Source organism: Colossoma macropomum, unplaced genomic scaffold, assembly GCF_904425465.1.
Source record: "Colossoma macropomum unplaced genomic scaffold, Colossoma_macropomum, whole genome shotgun sequence".
Classification (NCBI taxonomy): Eukaryota; Metazoa; Chordata; class Actinopteri; order Characiformes; family Serrasalmidae; genus Colossoma; species Colossoma macropomum.
The window spans coordinates 14000632-14021655 of NW_023494791.1; the positions used below are offsets into that span (position 1 = coordinate 14000632).

The window sequence follows — 21024 nt, forward strand, 5'->3', positions numbered from 1 at the left end:
TATATATATATATATATATATATATATATATATATATAATTGTGTTCACAGCTGTAAATGTGTAAATGCATCCTGAGCTGTGGGGTCCAAGACAATGTGCTGCAAAAGAGTCATCATTTAAAAACACTAATAAATGTGGGAGTGGTTGTACAGTGAACACCTGTGATGTATTACTTACTTACTGACTTTGCTTAATGGCAGTTCAAACCTAGTTAAACATAATTAAACCTAGTTTCATACTGCAGCTATTTTGGGAATATTTATCTGTCATTAGAGTTTGGCTCAATTAAGGAGATCAATTTTAGAACCTCACAGGTGTGTATTACAGAAGATAGTTACAGGAAAAAAATAAAGTGAGCTGAGTAGGAGGAAAAATAAGTGCAAGTAAATGTCATGAAGGCCATCTCAACTCTCTACTTACTACATCAGGTTTCTGTGGAGTCACCAGCAGTAGAGGAACATGCCAATATGGGATGCAAGCAAGGAACATTTGGTAGTTAATAGTTTTGGTAAATCTTATGCAAGAGTGATTCATAATCATGTTGGATTTAGTAGAACAGGATTCTGATCTACTGAACGAAAGGTCTATTCTGAAGCTATAGCAATCTAACTGCTGTTCCGTTTAATAACTTTCTTTTATTAATCAGCCGTCTTTATATAAGAAATCTTCGTAGATTAAATATAATAGATTGGATAGATAGATTGTCCTGTTAAGCTGCATCTCTAGGTAGCAAAGTAAGTCACGTGTAGATACGGCGTGTAAATTGTTGTTAGAAACCAGAGCGAACATCCGGGAGACGCTGGAAAGTCGCTCCGGAACGACCCGACAGGAGTTAGTCCCACCCTCTCTGCGCCTTTATTGGATCACAGTGTCTTTTTGACGAATAAAGCTTGACGCCATTCGTTCTCACTCCTGTCAATCATTGTGTGTCACAATAGACCGATTCCATTACCACCGTCTCCGGGAGAAACGAGAGCGGACCGTTTCATGGAGAAGAGGCCCTGAACCGCTTAGCAAGACCACAGCGGTATTTAGAAACGCCATAAAGTGCTTCATAATTGGGATATTTTTACTTTTTACGAAAATACGGGGCGGGGAAAAGGTTAGAGAGTAAGCTAGCTAGCTGAAAGCCACAGGCTAGCATCAACAGCTGTAGCCGTCGTTAGCTTTTGTATGCTAACGCCTCTCTACTAAACACTTTAGTTAACGTTAGCTTGCGAGGTTGGCTGGCTAGAGCACTTCTTAGTTTGTTTCATTTACTGACACCATTTCCTGTTTACCGTCATACTTTCTTTCGTTGACTGAATCCCTGTAGGTTACAGATGCATTGTTGTTTATCGACTGGGACGTCCTTCACCGAAAACTGCTTTCTGTGGCAGTGACGGCTTTCTTCTCCTAGTTCAGTCCATCACTGGATCGCAGGCTCCTCCGGTGGTGATGCTGTAAAGGTAAGACATCCCTGGCTGAGGGCTACGAGTTTGCTGTGGTTTACTTTGGTTTGGTTTCTTGTAGTGTCTGGGTTACTGGCTCCGTCGTCTAAAGCGCATATTCAGTAGCCTGCTTATTCCCTCAAAGTTGTTTCAAAGTCAAATCGTGGTGGCGTTAAATTGTTTTGTGGTAAAATCAATATTGTGATCACCATTCGTTGAGATTCAGGTATTTTTATCGGATAAAATTGTACGTTTCATTTTGGTGTACCTGGTTAACATATATGTTACAATTATTAATATATTTGAAACCCATTTATATAGCGGAACGCCTGTCATCTACCTAAATGCAAAACCTGAACTGCACCTGATGTCGATGATTTTATTTGACAGGCGTGATTTAAGTGATCTGAGTACTACAGAAAATAATTCCGATGTCACCAAATCACTCTTTCCCCATTCACCTATTCAAGAACACACAAATTATTGACCATAGAGCTTTTTAATTTTTGTGTTTGGCATTTTTAAAAGCTGCTACTTTTTTCAACAGATGTTTTACAATGCACTTATTCACGGTATATTTAACGTTTAAAGTGCTTAATCCTCGTGTGTTATGTAACACTTTAATTGAGTGCATTACATAGTGGCAAGCATTGGTAAAAGTTTAATGAAGCTTACATGTGTAATTGTGCTGAGTCTTAATCACAAGTTTGCATGACTAGTCTGATTGCTGATATGCTCTTATTGCCTCTTTAAACATTAAACAATGGCTTCTTTTTTCTTTTCTCGTGCTACCAAACTTTGTATGCAAAGTACAAAATTACAATTTAAAAAGGTTCAATTGGAATGCAGTTTGCTGTGGTGATATGATAGTGTGCTCTCTTTCAATGTTTGCGAACAAAGTCTTGAAACAGTAATTAAATTGATTTATTTGTTTAACAGTCAGGGCCCAGTTTTCCAAAAGGATTTCTGTATTAAGATCACCTTAACTGGTGGAGAGAGTGTTCAGTGTGATGCTCGCTCTACCATTTAAGAGTTCTCTTTGTGCTGCAATGTTGTGGGAGACCCAGCCCAGTTTAACAGTTTTGTGTGTTGCACAGATCAAACAGTGTGTCCTGTATCTTTTCCACAGCAGGAGCTCTGTGCATGATGAGTGGCCTGGAGGACGGTGGTGAGTCCACAGCCCTCACTCCTCCACTCTGGGCAGGTTTAATCTCGTTCTCTCCCTGAGTGCCTACCTCTCCACACGAGCATGGCTGACAAGAAGGATCCGCCTTTTTTCAATGATGATAACTTTGGGGTTGTCCATTACAAGCTGCCCTTCTATGAGACCATGGAGCTGTTCATAGAGACTCTGACTGGGACCTGCTTCCAGTTGAGGGTTTCTCCGTTTGAGACGGTCATCTCGGTCAAAGCCAAGATTCAGAGACTGGAGGGTATGTGTGCTTTCATGAATCATTTTTTAATAGTGCTCTCTAAATGTTTTGTTTGTTTTAATGAGACGTTGACTGCACTACCAAATGACACTATAAATACATTGCCAGCACTAAACCATAGTTTCTCTCCTTGTTGGCTTGCATCCTAATTTGTTCTTATTTGTGATTTTGTAAAATAGATATAGAGTTACGGTACAGCACACTTATCCATCTTGCATAATACAGTTTGTCATTAATCCTACACAGATGATGAATTGCAAAGAAGGACTGCCTTTATTTTGAGGCAAATCCCAATATTAATAATAATAAAAACTAAATCTTCTAAAAACACACTGAGTATCCTGACCAACCTCCACTGTTCCAGATGAGTGTCTTTTTTTGGGTGTTTGGATTTTCCAGCAGATTTTTCTCAAAACAATGAATTGTCACATCAATAGGGACACTAGTGTGTTATTTAAACTTTTTTAACGACGTAGCAGTATAGTATATAAAGTAATCACAGTATGGTATTTTGTCGGTATCACGCAGCCTGTGTGTTGCAGCCTGTGTGTTGCAGCCTGTGTGTTGCAGCCTGTGTGTTGCAGCCTGTGTGTTGCAGCCTGTGTGTTGCAGCCTGTGTGTTGCAGCCTGTGTGTTGCAGCCTGTGTGTTGCAGGCTGATGAAGCGCCCTTGGAAACAGAGACATTCAACAGATGCGCAATGTTCTTAGTAATTGAAGTTGTTAAACAAAGGCATTCATTCCTGGTTCATGTGTTTCATCAGTTTAACACATGAACGGTCAAAAAGGAGGAAGGAGAACTGATCTGCTCTCTTCCTGTCGTGCAAAGCTACTAGTATTACTCAGTAACACTGTTGCCAAAGCTTCCCCACTGTCTTTGGAACTCATTTTAAGTCTTATAAATGGGATGAGTTCTTGGAAATATATTGCAAAGAACTCTTGAGAAAGAAAGGACTACTTCCCTGAGCTTCCTGTGAACAGAGTTTCATTTGCTTTGGTGAAACAGCTTTCCCGTCCCTGTTAAAAAGAGATAAGTGTCTCTCAGGGAGCAGAACACATTAGGTTTATTTCAGTCGCCTGCAGTTTAATTCAATTATTTTGTGTCTCACATAATGAGTTAGTGTACTTAGTTTGTGTTGCTGATTGACACCATACACTTCAGTTACTTTGCCTCCCAGAGGGGGAATGTGTGAGCTTAGATTGGTGTTCTATAAAATATGCAGCTCTGTAAACATGCCAGACTCTGTGGTGCACAGAGCTGTGCCTGTCTACCTCATGTGCTGATTAGCTTTGAGGTGTTAGACAGCACGCGCTGTGCTGGCTGCTGTTAGGCTGAAGTGAGCTTAGCTCTTTGCTACCGACTCCACGTGAGTTTATCTGCTCGTCTGTTTGGTGCTGGTTAGAAGTGAAGTCAACTGCTTTCTTAACTAGTCCTGGGGATGTGTAGGTATATTTCTGAGATTATGATATAATTCAGTCTACAGGAGAAAGGACAGATTTTAGATGAATGCTTAGAAGAATTGAAATTGCACCTGCATTTTACAGAACTGCAAACGTGAATTAAAGAAAGAGCATCAATGCCAAGAGAATTCTGTTCCACAGAAGCATGTGCATGGATGAGATTTATAAAGGAATAGATGAAGAAATAATAAATCACGTAACAGAACACAATTTGTATCAGTATCTTATTTTATTGTTGATGTTGATCATTGCTGCATTGTAGGATCTGTATTTTGAGTACACACCATACAGATAACCCCAGAGCTTCCTTTTTCCAGATCAGCACACGGCTCTGAGAACATGGAGCACAGAACAAGACTGGCTATAGGACTGGATTAATATGTTTCCACCATATTTGAGGAGGTCTTTCCCAATGCAAAATTACTCAAAAGAGATACTGAATAGATGTTTGTCCTATCTTCTCTTCTATTAAGAAATCTTGACTCTTAGTTTAGGACCTTCTTACCTAACAGGCTTTCAGATATTTAATACTTAATCTAAAAATGATAGAATAATCTTCATATAACTATATTTTTAGATTAGGGATGCATGATAATATAAGATTGAGATAATATGAAACAAAGTTGGACACCTCCTTACCATCTGCAAGGCACTGGCCAGTGTGAAAGATTTAATCAAACCCACTGTGATTTACTAAGAACCTCCCACCAGCCAAGAAGAGCAGATGGGTGGAGCATCTCCCAGTAGTAGTGTTTGCTTTTAACACCGCAAAGCATTCATGCACTAGGGGTACACCATATTTCTTGATGTTTGATCAGCCCCTCAATTTACCAATTGACATTCTATTAGGCATTGACAAGGAAAACTCCTCTAGAACCAGAGAGGAACACCAAAATCGCCTACAGGAGACCTATCAGCAAGCAAGAGAACATTTAGAATATGTAGCAGAGATGTAAAGGAAACATCATGGTGTGCCAACTCTGTTCACTGCGGGTTGGGCAGCTGGTGTATACCTAGACCCACAGTTTTCGGGGGAGGCATACAATACAAGATCTGGAAATGAAGTGAAGTCACAGTTGAAGATCAGGAAATTAGTACTACACCTCAACAAATACAAGGAAACAAGGAAAGATGCTTATCCTCTCCCAAGAATTGAAGAATCGTTGAATGCGATAAGTCGTGGTGCTCAGTGGTTTTTAACCGTAGACTTAGCCAGTGGGTATAATCAAGTAGATGTGGCAGAAAAGGACAGACATAAAACTGTATTCTGCATACCATTTGGTCTCTGAATTTAAAACAGTGCCTTTTGGTTTATATAATGTGCTGGGAACATCTCATGGAGAAGATTTGTGGAGTCCAATGTTTTCAGTCATTATTATATTTAAACGATGTGGATATTGGTATCGGGAGATGATTGCTTAGAAAAAATATCAGCATTATACAGATGTTTAGATTTGACTGATGTTCGATGATGTATTTATTGTACTCTGGAAGAGCAGAATGTTTAGGTGATGCTGGGTTACGGTGTTGAAAAGAGCATCTGTAACCATGTAGAGATAAATGTTATGCTTCTGCAAATGCTATTCTACAATTTATTAATGTTTATCCATTGGCATTGGCAGATACATACATGAAAGGTATCAGATATTGCCATTGGCCTACAAATCCCTATTCATTTAATTAGTGGTGTTTTCTCTTCAAAATTTGCTTTGTTGTCACCCCCTCTCTGCAATGTATTCAAAAATGCAGTGCACCAGAACATTTTTGAGCAAGAGTCATCACAGACTTTGAATGACTGCTTTCTTTGATGCTTTAATGATACCATTGAGACTTAGGTTTAACTGGACTTGATTACACACATGCTTTAATATTTTATCTGCTAATTATGCTCTTTAAACTAATCTCAGGTCCTTTGGGATGCAGAGCAGCTCAGGTTAGCAGTAGTAAGTCTCCTGCTTTAACATAATGAGAATAGAACTCCCTCACACTCAGCAGTCGATTCAGCAAATGATGAAAACGCTGTGAGGTCAATCCAGTTGCTGAAACTAAGTGGTGACACCATATACTTTCTTTACTTGGTTTTATAGATAAATGTATGTGTCGTCTTTTTCAGTAATGTAATTTTAATACTAGCTTACTATTTTACTTTTATTAAATTTAGATTGAGCAAAGGAATACCAAGGAACAGCTGACAATGCACTGATTCAAGCAGAAGAATTCTTTTACGAAGTGGATTTCTACAATGACCAAGTCATATTAATTTAGTACCGTTTCACAGTAGCGTTAAGCAGAACGTGCTTAAAGAAAGTAAACCATAAATTTATTCTCATCACAGCAGTGAAGTTCATTGATTATGCCTCTCTTGTATGTGAAGCCCACTTCCCTCACTCTGTTGGGATCCTTGATACCATAGCTGTGTTTTTTCCATACAGTATTGTCTCCCAAAAGTCTAGATCCATTCAGGTGTGTGATGCAGCATGAGTGTATTTAGGAGCAGAAGAACATGATCAGGCAGGTTTCAGAACAATAGACAAGCCCAAACCCCTGCTTACTGTATCTCACACATATAACCTGTCTGTCCACTACACCAGGAGTGTCAAGCTAAAGTCCCGAAGGGCCATAGCTCTGCAGAGATTAGTGTTTTCCCTCTTCTAACACTCTGATTTCAACGCATGTAGGCCTTAGCTGAAGAGCTGAAGCAGATATAGTGTGAGGACCTCAAAACTGGTGTTTTTCATCTGGAGTTTATTTTGTATATATTTATAAAGGTCGCCAGTCATCATCATGTTGTTGTTGTTGTTGTTGTTGTTATTATTATTGTTATTATTATTATTATTATTATAATAATACACCATCATTTACAATTATTGATGATCAAAAAATAAACGATGATTTCATTAATAACATAAAAGATCAGTCTTTGTGCTGATGGTGTACGTCTTGTGTGCCAAACATGAACTAAGCCACTGGACTGTTTGTGTGCAAAAGTTTACACACCCACTGTCATTACATGTTTTGTTGATTTTCTAACTTAACACATCCTCTACACACAGTCAGTTTGCTGAATTTAACATATTGCTGGTTATGGCACATTTTGTTTTATTTTTTTCCAGTATTGTAAACTTAAGCAAAAAAAAGTGCACTGAAATTTGTGGAAAATGCCATATTTAATTGGTTCCCTGTAGAGCATGTGTAAACTTACTTTCACTTTGAAAATCAACAGAACATGTCATTTGACTTGGTGTTTAAACCTTTGCATATGACTGTTTGTCTGCTGAATCACATTGAATATGTTTTAATTATTTACAGCACTTCTTAACAAAAGTGCTTAATTACAGATACAGGAATTTATATCATGGGTACTTTGAGCCCCACCAAAGTCATCTAAAATATTCCTTTTGAATATTGAGTGGGTTGATATCTGTCGAGTGTTCACGCACTTACAACTGCTAAAGTATTTGCTGTTCTGCAGAGTGTCCTGTGCTTCTGTTTAGTGAAATGTACATATTAAGTGCTGATTACCACAAATGTATCGCCCAGAAAGATTACAAATACAATGTTTTATCAACCATGTAGGCCTGCCACCTCTGTAAAGGTGAACTTGTTTCATGATCCTGAAATCCCCTTTTGTCATAACTTTTATTACTTTAGTTGCCAGTTTTCACTGTGGATCATTTTTGTCTGGAATCATACTGAGTCAGTGAGGATAGAAAACATAATTTAGCCCCTTTCCCCTTGCTAAACTAGATAATCTAATTTCGAAGTATTAAAGTTGTCACTAACGCTTGTGTTTCAGTGCTGTTATTATTGCCTCTTGTTGGTTTAAAATGGACTATGAACAGTGCGAAAGGCGCCGTGTGCTGAGTAACTTGCTTATTTTGGTGTGGCTCGCTCTGGTATCTCATTGCTTCATAAACCTGTGTACTATTAAAAGACAAGATTCCACTTGACCTCATGCTGAATATGTAGTCTTGAGCAGTTCACCATAGAGATTGTTTGTTTGATTTGGTGACTTAACAGATAGGAGCTGCCTGAAGACTATAACTGAGATGTGTAAAACTCTAGACTCCTAATAACAAAAGGAACAATAACTCAAAACATGTGCCTCTTGCCTTTCTATAAGAAGCATTTGATGTCTGGCATAACTTTAATATGCTTGTGATTTCACACTATCATTCTGACATTTATGTCTTTTGGATTTAATGAGCCATGCTTAAAGTTGGGTTATTGTTTGTAGTTATTGGATGTATATAATGTTATATTATGTGTTTTGGTTCATTATTTTTCTATGAAGTAAGCCATGTTTGTATGCTTTCAGTACATATGCAACATGATTATCATGGAAATATATTTTTTTTATTATATTTTAATGACAAGCTTGTCCTATTTGAGGTTAAAATGCCTAGCAAATTCCTCTTAGTTAAGGTTATTGATTGCCCGGAATATAAATTGATCATTATTAAAATATTTTAGCAAGTGCATTTCTATTTGTGTTTTTGGCTTCTTTACTAATATAAAGAATTTATTGTTGACTGTACATTTAAGGAGCCTTTTTGGGTGGTCCAACCAAAGTGTGTGAGCCTCAGCCTGCGGGGCTTAATTATACTTCAGTCACTGGTGACAGTGATAGTGGTGTCATCCAGTGGAAACTGTTAAATGAAAAAAGGTTATTTTGTTTTGATTGAATGCTCTAGACATTTCTTAGTATGTGTAATACTCACACAAGCCTGTTTCCTTTGTTAACATTTTGAAGCCAATACACTTGAGATTTTAAGGCAGTATAAGACATAATAAATGGTGAATTTGTGTGCTCATGTCAAAGGTGCGCGTTTTCAAGAGAGACAACCAACCATTTTAATACATTGAGAGGAGACCATTGTCTAGTGACTCATCGTAAACTAACACTGTGCATCATTAGCATCTTAAAACTGCTCGTAAACAAAAACACCTGAGGTAGTGTAATGAGCAAAATAAGGCCATAGAGCACTGAGAGAAAGTAATAAGGTATGATGAGTCATGTCTTGTTCTTTTCTTTTTTCATCTGGATGGGTTTGTCTTTTCAGAATGGAGAGATACAGCGAGAGAAACCAAAGAAGCTCTCAAGCCACACTGCCTTCTCTCAGCAGTTCAATATGAATTTATTCTGTTTGGTCCTGTTCTGCACTGATGCTGAAGGCAGCCCAGTTCCGTATTACAGATGTATCCATATTGCTTGGTGTATGAATTTCTTGTTGTGTGTGTGTGTTTTAAAAAGTAATTGAGTTAGTTGGAACACAGGTTTAATTCCAGATTTCTTCTTAAGTGTTGATTAGTTAAACCAGGTATTGGAAGGTAACTGCAATATGTACTGGGCTGCCATGAGGAGAGGTTTGTAAATAAATCACTACTTACTGTATTGATATTCTAATTTTATTAGTGTTTTTTTTTCTGAGCAGATGAGCGCTTACAGTCCAATTCAATACCTTTTTAAATCTAATTTTCTCAGGTATCTAAACCTTCTGCACAGTACTGTGTGTTATCTCATCTGAATAGAACTTTATGTGAAAGACTGATTTCATGGTCACAGCTTAAACTTGGCCCTGCAATAAAAGTGATTTCCAGTGGAGAATTGCCACTTGTATTGAATACTGCCTCCAGGTTGTTTAAAACATGTTTTGAATGAGGGGAGCTATGTTTTATGCTAGAAGAGTAAAATGACAAATTCCTCAGTATGTAATCCTCTTCATCCTGATTGTTCACTGTGATTGCGTCTACAATTTTCACAGCTTTGCTCTGAGAAGCTTTTTGTGTGCTGAGCACTCCTGGGTTAATTGTGGCAGTGCCTATAGTTGAAAAGCCGTATACAAGTAAAACTAAAAGAATGAATTGAACCAGTAAATTACTGCTCTGATTGATGTGTGTGATCTACAGAAGGGGGCAGCACTAAGTCATGTTTGTTCTGTTGAATGTCGGCTCACGGAGGATGTGTGCTTTAACTTATGACATTATGAGAACTGTGGTTGGCTTTGTTCCAGGTGTTTCTCCAGTGCTTCAGTTGAATTTCATTTTTGGAAGTTGCTATTGTGATTTAAATTTAATCGCTCTTCCTCTTTCTGACTGTGAAGTGAAAGAGTAGTGACGTGAATTTGTGTAGTTTTTAGTAAACTTGTGTGGACGGTTGGTAGGAGTGCATTTTTGTCCATGACACAGTACACTTCAGATGTCCCATAATATTTTGTTAAATGATTGTTACACTACGAAGACATTTTTGCCCTGCTTTGCATTGCAAGCTGCCGCGTGATGTTCCATGTGACTTCACTGATATTATTAGCTAAGCACCTGTGATCATGCAGGTGGAAGCTCATGGGGCTGTGTGAGTTATGAAGCAGTCCTGCAGAATGATAGTAATCCTGCAGGTTTACTTTTTCATTTCTGTTGTACACACCACAGCTTGTCCTCAAGAATGCTCACCGAAGGTTAATGCTGTATGTTCAGAATGGTCAGAGCACAGTGTATGCAGTTTGAGCTTTTGCTCACAGCCTGTACCTTTCAATACCTTTCGCATTACGATACAAAAGCCATCAGTAGAACTGTGCCCTGCACCCCATACCCAAACGTTTGCACAGTTCAATGTTTACTGTGTTTTGCTGTGTAGATGTTTATTAATACAGACTCACTTCCTGTTTTTGTTGAAGGTATCCCTGTTGCTCAGCAGCATTTGATTTGGAACAGCTTGGAACTTGAAGATGAATACTGTTTGCATGACTACAGGTATTGTATTTTAAATAAATAAATGCATTTTCCTTTGTTGTACTTTGATTAGGAAGGACACTTCAGTACACAGGCATTTTGTAGTTGTTACTGAAAGCCACATCAAGTGAAATTGCTGAATTCCCATGTTTTGAGATCGTTAAAAACAGTAATGTCTCTCAGGATGAGGTTGCAGCTGGTGGCTTGTCGTTTAGTTTTCTGCTTGGTGGGAAACTATTATGTGGCTGGATCCCACATATCCACAAGTGTTTCTGATGTTATGTGATGAGCACGTTTTTGTACATAGCTGTGGGGAATTAGAATGAATTGATGTTCAGGTAAAATTCTTGTACTTTTAGAGTCTCATGGAATAGTGTTATTTGGTTTGTAATAATAAGTGACTGTCACTGTCATTTCAGCATTACAGAAGGCTGCACTCTCAAGCTGGTCCTTGCCATGAGAGGTGGGCCTATCAACACAAGACGAGGTATCTGACCAAGCCGAGAGTACATTGAAGTATTTTTATCAATTTTCATCAGAAGCAAAATAAGTTAATGAGTTTTGTGTAGATGTTTTGTATTGGTGCTGAGGTTAGAGGGAGAAACATCTTTGTTAAAGAAAAAATGAAAGTACATAGACTTGTGTTGTTCATAAATTGTTGTTTATTTTTAATGGATGGCTTCGTTTTGCCCTTTGTTTTGCCCTTCTTTAGTGACTGTGGATGAATCAGTGAAGGAGACGTCCGAATGCTTGGATTCAAGGAGGGATGAGGTGTGGGAAAAATCTCTGTCTAATAAACAGGTGACCTTCCTGGTGTACAGAGAGGGCGACCAGCTCAACTTTTTCCGGGTTGTGGACCGTGGAGATGGAACCCTCACACCTGTGTCTGAGTCACTAAGGTCTGTTCAGAGTAGAGAAATCACATGTTAAGAGAAGCTGCTCCCTCTAGACTCTTGGATTGCTTTTTTTGGTTTTTTGGTTTTTTTTTAAGATGGAAACAGATGTTTGCAGAAGCTAACTTTTTATGACTTGGCAGTTTTTTTTGTCACAGAAGGAAATAGTAATGAAATAATGATTTCACAACCTTATATATTTACAAATATGAACATTAATATTCCGAACAGAAGAAAAATGAGAAAAGAGAGGTATATTAGGTATATTAGAGATGAGTTTTCCCCCCCCATAGTGGGTTGTGAAACAAAAGGGTTGTATGAATTGCCAGAAGCTGTGCTCTTGTGCATTTTTGTTTATCCTCAAACAAACCAAACCCAGTCCGTGCCAGTTTTGGTTAGAAATAGTTTTCTATAGGAATTTTACACTCTGACTTAAGGTAAGTTTAGTCATAGTTTCCAGACATGTGAGCCAGTACAAGGAAGAATATTATGTATTACGTTTGTTAGCTAATAAGGAAAAGTAGATGATGTTGCTGGCAGACAGATTCAAATTCATTAATTGTACAGAATAACAAAACAGTGTTAAATGCTCTTGGCAGGGCTTATTTTACTTAAAGTCTAAAGTTAAATTTGGTTGCTTTAGTATGTTAACTACAGGCCAACCTTACAACCAAACAAGGAAGTAACCGTTGCTTAGTTGTGCCCTGTGAAGAATGTACCTTTGTCAAAAGTGGTTCAACTGTCTGATGAAAGAAATTGTAATTCAGAGTAAGAGTGTGTTCATCTCTGGTAAAAAATTGCGCATTCTCTGCAGTAACAGAATTTAGAATAAACAACTTGAGACAGCACTGAACATGCTTCAAGGGCTTGAAGTTCAAATAAATGATTTATTTCAATGGGTTTCTTTTTCAGTGGTGGTTCTGTGCACAACGTGTATACTGAGGAAGAAGAAGATAGTGTGAGCACTTCCTCTGGTCAGCTATCGCTGGAGAACTCCATCACCATGAACAAGATGAAGCTCCTCAAAGCCAAGATGGAGAATATGAACCTCAACAAAAAGGTACCAGAGGAATGACTGTGATACTACTTAACATCATTTTATGTGGTGCATCCAGTTTTTCATTCTTATATTTAAGCAGTGACTTGCTGCTGGAGCAGCATAAAACTGCAGTGTTAAAGAAGCCTACTCATCTTATCTGACACAGCAGGTGTCTCGAACACATGTAATTAGATTTGCCACTAAAAGCAGACTCTGAGTGAATGCAGTTTTCCAGCTGGCTGCAGGGGTGTCGCCTGGCCCACAGTGATTCTGATTAACCAGCTCAGTCATAAATACAAGCTCAGCAGATTGGCACATTGAATTAATTATTCACACTTAACATAGCACAGTCATTAGGATCTTGACAAATTGTTAGCACACTCATGCAAATGTTTCTTTATGTAGACTTAATAATTACAGTAAATGGTTGTTCATGTTGTTCAGCACCCACTTAAGCCTCTGACTGATTGTGTAAATGAATGTTTACATGTCATAGTCAAATGTTACCTGCTTTTGCATTTTTGTTTTTGAATTTGTGTTTCTTTTTTCAAGCCTAAGAAGACTGCTAAGTTGAAAGTCAGGCCTCCAGTCGGCCCCCGGCCTAGCAGTAGCTCTCTCGGCTCCGTCCGCCACCACCGAATGTTCCGTGTCCTTCCTCAGATCGGTCACGCCTCTGCAACAAATCTACCTCCAGTTGGTGACCAGCAGCAACCTGCAGCCCCCTCCTCTGCTGCCGGCCCCTACAGCACGCCTCTCACCTCTCACCTGAGTCCTGCATCTAGCAGAGCTATTCCCTCACTGACAGCTTCTAGCATATACATGCTTCAGGAGGAAGAGCCATGGAATAACCCCACCCCTAGGAAGATTAGACTGCCTCCCAAAGTGTCCAGGCTGGATGTGAGTGGGTCTAAGCTTATAAGAGACTGCGTGTACCCACCTCTCTCTGTGCTGTCTGGTCAAGACGAGGCAGAGCCGCAGAGTGACCGAGCAGCACTTGCGGAGGATGCGGTTGTGATAGAGCCTCCCAAACCTGTTCCATTTAACAGCCTGCTTCCAGAACCCCTGAGCCTGGATGTGTCCACTCAACGGGACGCCAGCCTGGACTCTTTAGGTTCTGTCGCCGAGCCCATGGCCGCACCTCCACTGCTGTCCCAAGCAGTGGGCTCAGACTCAGTCAGCACATGGGCTATAGGCACTAAAACACTACAGTCTCAGCCTGACAGTGACACATGGGTTATAGGCACTAAAACACTACAGTCCCAACCTGCACTTGGCTCCCTGCACCTCTCCGCCGAGCCACTAACTCCTCCACGCATGCCTCAGCCTTTTGAGTTCACAGGGGCCTCCCTGCGGGCCAGCCCATCTCACACCCTCCTCAGCACTAATGATACTCCTCCTGTCCCACCCCGGTCACCCTCGCAGGGCATCCCTCTTTGTGGCATCAAAATGGACTCTCCTGGCAAGCGGCTAGAGGTGATCTCCAAGAGCGAGGCGCGAGACATCACCAAGACCGCCAACAAGGCCTCCAAAGAGCTGCTGGGCTGTGTGAGTAACACAGAGCTGCTGGCCTCTCTGGCCAGCTCCAGGGGTAGAGAGAGCATGGCAGGGCCATGTGCGCTGGGCAGACTGTGTGGTGCTTCAGCCCCCCTGCCAGCTAGCATCCATCTGCTTCAAGAGGACCTGCTGCGCAGAATAAACCCCCTGCCGAAAGCAGCCGCATACATGGTGAGTGTACGTGACGTTCCAGAAATACAGAGATGTGTGCAACAGCTGTGTTCTACACACCTCTGTATTTTGCACTGCATCTGAGAACTCGGCTTTTGTTTGATCTCAGGATGGTGGGAGGTTTTATAAAATAAAGATTTTATTCGGTTTAACTTTCAGAAGATATTCAGATTTACTATAGTCTTCCTAGGCTGTGTTCAAACTAGTCATATTTTCCCTGAACCACCAGCGCATTTTATACAGGAAACCCTATTTTAAGAAAACGCTGCCTCTAGCATTTTTTTGTTAGAATGGAATAGTTTAAAAGTTTAAGAAAAGTTCAACTGTTCAGAAAAGTGCAGAGTAACATCAGTTTTGTGGTGTGGGTATTTTTTAATCATTCAGCCAATCAGGTTGTCGTTCAGTGGGCTGGAAGATGGAAGGTGGAGTGCATTTGTGGAAAAATAGTCTTGTTAGTTTGCAGAAGCACTCTCCTCCTCTTAATTAACTTCCTGTAAAGCCAAAGCTTTGCCATGGTTATGTTTAACATTGAGAAATTAATCTTAATAATAGTAATATTAATAATGATAGTAGCCTACTAGGTTATAGATGTTTGCTCCCCCCCCAGATATACATAGAGTAGGCTATAATGGATGCGTTTTCAACAAAATTCCACAAATTTACAAAATCATACTTTTCTTCAGCCATCAGGAATCCTGGGCTCGTTGAGCAGCCCCTCCAGTTCAATAAAGAGACAGGGTAAGTCTGTACACAGTCATAAAGCTCTTTGTCAGAAAGATGAATATGCCATAAATCATATTTCGCCATATATCACTGCACTATTGCCTTCACCAGAAGGTCTAATCATTTCCTCTGTAACAACAGTTTTTGCAGTTGTGCCTCTTTTGCTCTAAGTATTTGTGTCTTCCATGTGGAGACTCAACCATGGGTCATACTTCTCCAGTTGGACTGTTTTTAGCATTTTACAGCCACTCTTTCTCACACTGCTCAATCTCTCTGCATCCCAGACAACTATTTAATGCTACACTGCACACATTCAGAGGCATGTCTTATCACTTCTGGAGACTAGGAGGCTGCCAATGAACTGACGAATCTCTTTGCGTCAGAAACTGAACAGTCCAGACCTCAAAATGCTTTTTTCCCCACAGCTACGTTCATTATCTTAATGATAGGATGCATTAAGTTCTCATGATGAGGGTGACAGAATGTCACTGAGCTGTTACCTCAGAGGTTACCCACTGTGGTTTTAGTCAGAAATGACATGAATTATAAGTGGGCATTACCTCCTATTGTTATTTATGAAGTAGGTGTCAGTGAAGCAGCTATAAATGCACTGATGGAACAAAATGTATGCATTTTTATCACATCTGGTCAGTGTGGTGTGTTGAAGAATCTTGATAAAAGTGCTGCCAGAGGATAACAGAATGGCAGTTATGCCTTATAAGGTTGATGCAAGTTGTATGTGCCCAGCAGTGGCATAGCACGCCTTCAATTATTTACCACCATTCACTGAGGAGCTGCTGGTAGAAACCAAGCAACAGGAAATGTAAACCTTGACCCTTCCCCCATAAGTACAGTTTACAGATGCGTTTGCATGTACATGTTCTCACATTCACCTTATACATGCCGTATACCCACAGAATCGCACAGTCAATACAAGATGACCGTACTTAGGCTCAAAGGCAGCAGATATGTTGCAGTCTTCAGGGTTTGTGGGTTTCAGTGCGAGATGTTCTCTAGCAGCTGGTGTTTGTGATTTTTCTGAAATGTTCCCAGAAATATTACTGCCAGGGCTTGCATGCTGTCCCCAATGTGCTGTCATATCTGAGATTGTCAGTGGCACAGAAGCACATCTGTGGAAGCATGCATCAGAACTGATAGTTCTAGAAGAACACAACTACAAATCCAATCTCATGCCTCAGTGCCTGGCCTAGTGCTTCTCGTGGCTGTTTCCGTCACACATGAGTTCTTTTATCATATTGTCGGAAACCTCCCTTGCACCCTACTTTGGTGACTTGTTAGCTGCGCAACCTAAACAAGGATTTGTAGGTGGTGGCAACCCTAATACTTGTGATTTTTAAAATTATTATTATTATTATTATTATTGTGTTGTTGTTGATGCTTTTATGCACTTAGGTGGATCTCAGATGAGTTCTACTTTTGAGACCTGTGTTTTAGTCCCACTGGTGGAATGTATTGTGTGTAGCTTTCACTCCTGAGTAGACCTGCTCATGTTGTACCAGGATTGGAGTATTTCCTAGTAATACAGCATCAACCCAACTGGTTCTCCATGGGTGTGGTACAGTCTAACAGCAATCATGTCATGTAGGGATGCCCCAATATAGGAACTTGTGGCCCATGCCAACGATGGTTGGGCTGTGTAATGGTATAAGGTATAGAATGGTAGTTAAAAATGAACATTATGACCGTGTCAAATTTTTCTTCCATGTCTGTCTAGTAAATGGCCAAATAAACACATTCCACCCAGTCATATCCAGGGAAGGAAACATGCACTTTCAGTTACTCAGAATCAAGCCTGCACTGTGGTGTGTGGCATATTCACAAAGCAATGACTGGCTAGTTTTACAGAACCAAACATCGCATGTTTAATATTCATTTCTGTCCACACAAGTAACTAACTTGTCTTCACTCCCTCAGATTTAAGCCATTATCATCTAAACTTGTCTGGTGTTCTTCAATTAGCCAGATTCATACCTGTTCTGTGGTGAGCACAGCTGTTGTCATTAGCTAAGCTAACGCTACCCAGCAGCATTGTTTTAACATTTTGTCAGAGGTTGTTGGACAGGCGTTTTGACATGTATAGAATGATGGATTGAAATTAGAATCAAACTGATTTTGAAATGAAGACACAAAATTGACATAAATGCCTTTACATGGTTTACAGTGCTTCTATGCATTTTTACGCTTTTTTATGCACTGGTATTACTGTATACTGTGGGAGTATTTGGAGGTTGTTTTAAGGTATGAAAAACGTGGGTATTGCCCAATCATAATACAGATGTCCAGTGTTTCTCATTAACATATTTCCTGATGCTGACACACACATTTCCAAATGTAGAAGTCAGAACTAGATCCACCTCAGTTCTCATTACAGAGAAATATTGTACCTATTTGTAGAGGGTTACAAATGCGTTTTTATTTTGAAGCAATTGCTTAGCCAGTACCCATATGATCCTGATACTATCGGCATCCATAATGTCAAGAGAAGTTTCGGTGGTTTTGAATGAAAGCATATCCAAGAGTCCGACCACTCTGGTGGTGCAGTCGCTCAACGAGACACAACACTGGGGAGTGGCTGCTTTTTGGGGAGAAAATGAACAGGAAAATTATATTTCATTAATAATGAAGGAACATTTTCCATTACAAATGTAGTACATTTCTGTTTATTCAGTTATGCAGTATGAAGATTGTACTTTTGCATTGTTGTAGAAGCTGCTAACATTTTTTATTTGTTGCCCAAAATGTTTTCAGGCACTCCAACATATCACCTCCCTCCTGTGAAAGCCCCAGTTGGATCAAAAAAGAAGACTTCAAAGCACTGCTTCATGTGTGGGAAGAAGACTGGGCTAGCCACCAGCTATGAATGCAGGTACTTACCTAAGGCTACAGGGAGATGTTGTTAAGTCTTCTGTGCTCCATTGTGCAGTTCTTGCTTGACCTGGATAGGCAAGAGCTCTTAGTCTAAGCAGGGTATCTTGGTGTTTTGATCAGAATGATAAAGTGCTCTTTTTGTTTCAGTGGTAAGCCAGGTTTCCTTCTGGAACTGCTGGAACTCTTTAATATGTAAAGTCCGCAGGATTTCTTTTCAAACAAAGGATACATCATGTATTTTAGTCTCACTTCTCCATGATTATCTTGCAGCTGCCTTTGTAGAGAAAGTCTGTTGTTTTGATATGCAGAGTATCTCGGAGCAGGGGTGTTTCTTCTGCTCCGAGATGCTTTTTGAAGGCATGTCTCTCTGTTCTGGCATTGTCAGGTATGATGTCATCCCTGGCTGGCCCCGATCTTTTTGTCGCTCCAGTGCCAGCACCCCTAATGCGCAGAACCTTATGATTCAACTCTGGCATATTTTCTTGAAAGGCATATTTTTACCGTTCAGTCTGTCAGATGCCACATGGCCTATTTTGCCTGTTAAACTGAAACCCTTCTTTTTTTAGAATGACTTGAGTTTTGTTAGATATCTCAAAGCAGGCTACAGATAAAGATGCCAAGTGAATGGCTATTTAAGAAGCGTTAAACTTTGTCATCTTAAATCCCCAGAACAAAGAGTAATCCTGGATGACTCAAGAGCTAACTGTACTGCAAACTGTTTCGTCTTGGTTACTCATTGATTTCTGGTTACTTATTATCTTTACGGCATTCCCCCTTAATTAAATTCTAAATTCAAACAGCATTTGACTACTTAAGAAATTTGTTCGATTGAACATTTGTTGTTTAGTAGTGATACATGAGCTGACACTCATTTAAACATAACACAACAAAGATGTGCTGGACTTAGTATAGACTACTTTCTCCATTAATTCTTCTTGGTGTCCTAATGCTTTTGTATCTCTCCTGATGAAGTCCCTCTGTTTCCTTGACTAAGGTGTGGCAACAACTTCTGCTCCACGCACCGCTATGCAGAGACCCACGACTGCACTTACGACTATAAAAGTGCAGGCCGCCGTTTTCTACAGGAGGCTAACCCCATCATTAGTGCACCAAAGCTGCCCAAAATATGAAGGCACTAAGTGGACGATTCAAGAGGGAATATGAGATACTCATTAAAAGCGATTAAAACAGCAAGAACTTATCACCAGTGTGTGCTTTTATCACCATGCTTGCTTATCTGTCAAGGATCCTATATATAGAAAGAAACCTAAAAATAGCACACGCTTTTTTTTAAGCAATTACTTTTTGCACAAATGTGATTTTTTATTTTATTTATTTTTTGTTTAATTTTTTCGTTTTCTCCACTCTGTTTTTACTTCACATACGGTAAGAAAAACAAAAAAGAACCTGGCATGAAAAATAGGTTGATTTCTAAATGTTTCCATTACACTACAAACTTTTAAATATAATGCATGACTTTAAGTATATATGTATATATATTTTGTTGTTTGTTTGATTCATAAAATTGGAGAGATGATGTCAAGAGACAAATCTTTGAGAGATGCACTTTAGAAATAATGAATATTTCATGGAAAATGGGTTGACTGAATTATGTGTTTTTGTGATGAAGTGTTATGTTGACTGTTCGAGTGTCCCAATATTCAACAAATCATCTTTTTCTTTCTCTGAATTGGTTCATTTCAGGCCTACAGCACTCTACTCGACATCATACCAGGTACTATACATCTATGATAAAATAAGATATCTGTCTAATCTTGGGTTTTAGTTTGAATGCAAGTATGCAAGTTATACATGTTTGTCAGCTATAAACACCACTATGCAGTATGGCCACGTAGCATTCTTAACTATTTTCAGAAGGGCTTGCTATGGTAAGATGTGGACACTTAGCTGGTTGCCATTGTGAAGGTTCCTTTTTTACTGTCATTTTTTTGAATAATTGCACAGTCAGCAGTTGCTTAAAGTTTTCAGTATTTATTTGGGGATCCAACTAATAAAATATACCTGTGTTTCCTTAGATGTGGTGTTGTTGTTTGAGGGGTTTCTGTTTCTATTTTAGCTGCTTTCTTGTGGGTGTTGTGTGTTGTGTGCAAAATATGTTTGTCAGTTAGGACACACTTCTCTAATTTGTTAGCTTCCGTTTAACCTGTTCAACAAAGGTCATGACTGCCACAGGACCCCTACCGAGCAAGAATTGTTTGGGTGGTGGATTGTTCTCAGCACTGCCGTGACATGGTAGGTACATGTTAGTTCGTGGTTGCGCTGGTATGAAAGGATCACACAGCAGTTCTGCTGGAGTTTTTAAACACTGCTTCCACTTACTGTCCACTCTGTTAGACACACCTACCTTGTTGGTCCACCTTGCAGATGAAATGTTCGAGACGATAGCTCATCTATTATTGCACAAGTTGTGTAGGTCATAGTCACCGCATGCTGTTGGCTGGGTGTTTTTGTTTGGTGGACTGTTCCTAGTCCAGCAGTGACAGTAAGATGTTTAAAAACTCGAGCAGCACACACACCAGCTACCATGTCAGTGTCACTGCAGTGCTGTGAATGATCTCCCACCCAATTAATACCTGCTCAGTTGTGTAGGGTCCTGAACATTGAGTCCATCAGAGAAACAAATGGACTACAATCTATAACTATAGAACTAGTAAAGTGCATTTACAGTCAGGTCCATAATAT

The 21024-nt window shown here is 39.7% G+C and overlaps 1 protein-coding gene across 1 annotated transcript; it reads left to right on the top strand.

Annotated features, from left to right (window-relative positions):
- Positions 1-38: 38 nt before the first annotated feature.
- zfand4 (zinc finger, AN1-type domain 4) lies at positions 39-20358 on the top strand. Its single transcript, XM_036574014.1, has 11 exons — positions 39-1028; positions 1317-1449; positions 2561-2864; positions 10998-11073; positions 11472-11539; positions 11765-11951; positions 12858-13005; positions 13537-14709; positions 15393-15447; positions 18202-18319; positions 19316-20358. Exons 3-11 carry the CDS (start codon positions 2681-2683, stop codon positions 19449-19451), a joined length of 2145 nt encoding a protein of 714 aa, XP_036429907.1. The 5' UTR covers positions 39-1028; positions 1317-1449; positions 2561-2680; the 3' UTR covers positions 19452-20358.
- The last annotated feature ends 666 nt before the right edge of the window (positions 20359-21024 follow it).